The following is a 4940-nucleotide window of genomic DNA, read 5'->3' as shown; positions in this document are numbered from 1 at the left end:
CTTGGTGGGGCCGGCGGCCGGGTGGAGACGCTCCAGGCCCCTGAGGCCGCCTGTACCTGCGGTGGGTGGGCTGCGGGGCTGTGCTGGGGGACACGTCTGTACCAGTGAGGTGTCCCCTTCCCAAATCGGACTCGTGAAAACTATTGGCTCCTTAAACAGTAAGGCGTTAGGCCTGCCCCTCCCCCCGGGACGTGGTGTTGAGTGACGGGAGGTTTGGAAGCGGTCACTATGGTGATTCCCAGGGAAGGCGTGGGGCTTTTCACGTGAAGGAAGAGATGGGGGCTGGTCTCTGTGTCCAAAACCAGATGCAAACACACTCACATGCATGCACACATGCACATGCGCACACACACACTCATGAGCGCACACATGCACATACATGCAGACACACGCACACACATGCAGACATCAGTTTCCAATAAGAGGCTCAGTTTCCTCTTTACGTGTGTTTGAGGTGAAGCACGCATGTAACCAGGGCTGGCTTTAGTACAGTCAGTACAGAGGACGGGTTGTTAGGGGCCATAAAAAATAACCAGCTTTTTTTAAAAAAAATATTTTATTGGTTTTTTACAGAGAGGAAAGGAGAGGGATAGAGAGTTAGAAACATCGATGAGAGAGAAACATCGATCAGCTGCCTCCTGCACATCTCCCACTGGGGATGTGCCTGCAACCCAGGTACATGCCCTTGACCGGAATCGAACCTGGGACCCTTCAGTCCGCAGGCTGACGCTCTATCCACTGAGCCAAGCCGGCTGGGGCCTGAGTTGCTTTCTGATGTCACCGGCTCATGACTGCTGGCCTCACAGGAGTTGACCTGAGCTTGCCCTGGGGTCCGTTTGGGGGTCCGCTCTCCGTGTGGAGAACAGCACCCCGCACTTCGCCAACCTGTGAGGGGGCCCTGTGTATTTCTTGGGATAATGGTGGAAGCTGCCACATCCGGTGGTGATGTAAGGAGGTTGCTGTCTGCAGACTGGGGAGGTATCTGAGTCTTCGCTCTATTCAGGGAGGAAGATTCCGCAGCCGCATCTGATCCGAGACAGAGCTGAGGTTGATTGGTGATGTCTGCCGGGGCGCAGGGATGGGGAAAGCAGCGGACACAGCCCTCACTTGCTACTCTGACGTATTCTGATTATTTTGCATCCGTGAAACCCGTACAGTCCTCTTTGTAGACTTCACCCTCCTCCCGATCACGGGCGTCACAGGGACCCCCACAAATGAGCTTTCTTCCTGTCCGTGCCCCACCCTGATGACCTGCTGGTGCCGCCTCAGAACTCACGGCCCGTCTCTGTTCTCTTTCAGTCGAAGAGGGGGAGGCCTCGGACTTCTCGCTGGCCTGGGATTCCTCCGTGACAGCCTCAGGTAAGCGCCCTGGGACCTGGGGGTGGGGGGTCGCGGGGGACCGGCTGGGGAACTGGGAAAGCCACCAGCTGGTTATGGCAAGCGTCCATCTCTGGTCCAGCCGACCCCGGGCAGCACAGCACGGTTTTCCGTCCGTTCCATTTGGCCATAAAACCTATCACACACGGAGACTAATACGCCCGGCTCTCCGGGCCACGTTTCTTCCCGTGGGCACGTTCCGATGGGCCACGTGCCCCCACGGCTCGGGCTTCGAAGCTGGTGCTACAGCGCCGCTGCCACGCGTTCCCGGCTAATTGCTGAGAAGCCGCCCTAAGAGGACACGGAGCCGGGAAATCAGACACGAGGCTCCCCTCCCGGAGGGGGCAGCCCGGCCACGCCTCCGGAGGGGAGAGCGGGGAAGCCCAAACTGCCGGGTGCGTGGCCATTGCGGGGTGATGGGGTGTGTGGCAGTCAGGGGCTTGGGATTTCGGCTCAGGTCTGCCCTGGCCTCAGCTCCCCCTGCCTCAGTTTCCCCCACCATGGAAACAGGCGGATGCAGGAGGTTTTTCTAACCGTGAAGTCCTGTCATTTGGAACTGGTTTGGGGTCCTCGGAAGCTTCTGGATGGCGGCTCTCGGGTTTGCTCAGCATCTGGCGGGCCCTGGCCCCCCCATCCGGCAGGGGCCGGCTCTCCCGCCTGTCCCCTGTCCCAGGACCCTGGGCCACTGGCTCCGGTCCCATGGGGGAGCTGGGACCAGTTCCGTCTTGTGGAATCTTGGGCCTGAGGAGTCGTTTAGTCCAAACTTCTCCTTTCAGATGCGGACACGGCGGCAGGGAGAGGGATTTGCTCAGGCTCAGTACTTCCATAGGCGTGGGGTAGGGCTCCAGGCGTACGGATGTTTAACTCGATGGTGACACATCGCATTTGGAGTTTTATGGTCATTTGTGACCTGAGATGATGCTAGGGTCACGTCAGTGAGGAAAGTGAGTGGCACAGTGTAAAGTAGCAGCACACAGGCCGGGGCTGGGCCGGGCCGTGAGGGTGGCTACAGGCGACTGACGCTGGGAAACGCTGGGATGCATGGGACAGGAGGGGCGCGGGAGTGACACTCGAACCCAGGTCCCTGGACTTCCGGTCCAGTGCTCTTCCCCGCAGGGTCCGGGCGCTGCTGGGAGAGACTGCGGGTTGTGGTGGGTCCTGCTGACCCAGGTGTGGGCACCGCTGTGTCTGCAGGTGCCTGGCCCTTGGGGCCCAGGGGCCCTCCCTGGGAGGGGTCTCGTCTGAAGCCACCTGGGTGGGGGGTGCTCAGATTCTCAGGAGGGGAGTCTGGCATCAGGACACACCTTGGGGTCCTGGCTAGCCCTGTCCTGTGTCCTGTGGGAGGAGATGCATTCCCCGTGGTTGGGATGAGACTGTCAGGCTCCATGTGCCATCCGGGCGTCCTGACCCATGTGGGGTGCCATGTGGGGTGCTTGCCGCCAACTCGGAAGAGGGGCCACACTGTGCTCACAACCCCCATACCAGGAGGCGCCAGCCTGCTAGGGTCCATACAAGCCCCCCTCCCCCAAGCTGCTCTCCCAGGCCAGCCCACCTGGGGTGCAGGAGGGCGGGAGGGGCAGGGCCGCCGTGAGCCCTGTGCAGGGTGCATCAGCGGCCGGGCCACACCCTGAGGCGGGAGGTGTCGCTGGTCTGCAGAAGGCAGGGGTGATGCCAGGGGGCACCACAGCATCCCTCCCCGGGCGGCTCCGGGCAGCCATCTGCTGGGGGCCGGGCCGGAGGCCTGGTGGAAGCTGCTTTTGTGTAACGCTTTTCCTTATGTGGAGAAAACGTCACTGGCCGCATCAGAAAGCAGGGCAGGTGCTGAGGCAGATTATGGGGGAGCAAAGTCCCCCCCCCCCAGCTCTGGGCCACCCGTGGTGCTGCGGCTGCTGGGAATTGCCAGCCTCTTTTGGGGGAGAAAGGGAAGTCTGGGAGCAGTGCCGGAGCGGACCCACGGTCCCAGCCAGCGCGCTGTGGGGCAGGGGCTTGAACCCAGGTCCTCCTGCAGCCAGAGGCTGGGGTTTAACCTTGGCAGTGCCCGGCACTGGGAGGTGGGCAGCTGAGCAGACCGGAAGCAGCGGCATCGGGGGGCCCTGGGGAGCTCCCTGGGGGCACAGGACCCGAGGTGGCCATAGCGCAGCGGTTCTCAACCTGTGGGTCGCGACCCCTTTGGCGGTCGAACGACCCTTTCACAGGGGTCACCCGAGACCATCCTGCAGATCAGATATTTACATGACGAGTCATCACAGTAGCAACATGACAGTGATGAAGTAGCAACGAAAATAATTTTATGGTTGGGTCACAACATGAGGAACTGTGTTTAAAGGGCCAGAAGGTGGGGAACCACTGCCATGGGGGTGTTTGGCTCCTCAGATCAAAGGCACGCAGGGGTGAGCTGAGCAGCGTGGGCCGAGAGCACTGAGCGGGAGGCGTGCAGAGCTGTAGGCACGGGCGGCTCCTCCTCGTGTGGGGGCCCAGGCAGCCGGGGTGGAGGTAGAGTTTGGGGGCATGTTGGGCTTCCTCCCAACATGGCTGCTCCAGACCGAGCCTGGGATGCAGCGGAGGAGGGTCCGGAGATGTGAGACGGTTACGTCGTTAACAAACGCGCATCGTCAGGCCCGGGGCAGGTCAGCCGCGTTTATTCTGGCTCCACGACAGCCAGGCTGGAGGCTGGGGAGAAACAGGATCCAATCGGCTGCTTGCAGAGGCCCAGCAGCCTGAGCCTCCTTGGTGTGGCCAGCGTGTGCGGAGGCCTTCTGCCAGGGGACAGGTCTCACTGTCCTGTTCACGGAACCTTGACACCCCCCCACCCCCCACCGAGGAGCTGACCCAGGGGCCAGGCCTCCTGCCCCGTGCTGCTCACACGCAGACACCAGGGCACAGAAACGCCTGTGACCTGCGTGGAGGCCGCCCAGCCCCATGGCGGCGGCAGAGCCGGGCTGTGAACCGAGCAGCTCCCGCAGGACTGTGGCCCCTGAACCGCAGATGTCAGAGCTGCCCGTGAGGGGGTGGGTCCAGGCTCTTCATTTCCGAGGGGACCCAGAGGCTGGGCGAGGGGTCGGCTCTATGTCCAGGTCCCTCCCGGGTCAGGGGGAAGAGTCCAGCTCAGTGGTTCTCCACCTTCCTGATGCCGCGGCCCTTTCATACAGCTCCTCATGTGGTGGTGACCCCCAACCATAACATTATTTTCGTCGCTACTTCATCACTGTAATGTCGCTACTGTGATGAATCGTCACGTTAATATCTGATATGCAGGATGTAATTTCATTGTTACAAATGGAACATAATTAAAGCATAGTGATTAATCACAAAAACAATATGTAATTATATATGTGTTTTCCAATGGTCTTAGGCGACCCCTGTGAAAGGGTCGTTCGACCCCCAAGGGGTCGCGACCCACAGGTTGAGAACCGCTGGCTAACTAGGCCAGGAGCCTGGTTTGCATCCCGGAAGGAGGAGGGGTGCGTGTTGTGGTGGCCTGGTCCCCTTTTCCCATCTTCAAAGGCTGGAGAACACTGTGGGCCAGGCCCTCCGCGGGGCCTCCTGCCCCAGCCCAGCCGCTG

At 61.1% G+C, this 4940-nt stretch overlaps 1 protein-coding gene across 1 annotated transcript in view; it reads left to right on the top strand.

Annotated features, from left to right (window-relative positions):
* Positions 1 to 917: 917 nt before the first annotated feature.
* Positions 918 to 4940, top strand: part of LOC102763473 (zinc finger protein 423) — a gene marked incomplete at its 3' end in the record, with an annotated part of 134312 nt that continues 130289 nt past the window's right edge. Inside the window, exons 1-2 of the mRNA XM_006777057.1 lie at positions 918 to 978; positions 1300 to 1359. Of these exons, the coding sequence (XP_006777120.1) occupies positions 918 to 978; positions 1300 to 1359 (121 nt within the window). The remainder of the gene's footprint in view (positions 979 to 1299; positions 1360 to 4940) is intronic.

The sequence above is a fragment of the Myotis davidii genome, unplaced genomic scaffold, assembly GCF_000327345.1.
Source record: "Myotis davidii unplaced genomic scaffold, ASM32734v1 scaffold328, whole genome shotgun sequence".
NCBI classification, from domain to species: Eukaryota; Metazoa; Chordata; class Mammalia; order Chiroptera; family Vespertilionidae; genus Myotis; species Myotis davidii.
The sequence above is the reverse complement of the archived record's forward strand: the minus strand, read 5'-3'. Positions and strand labels throughout refer to the sequence as shown.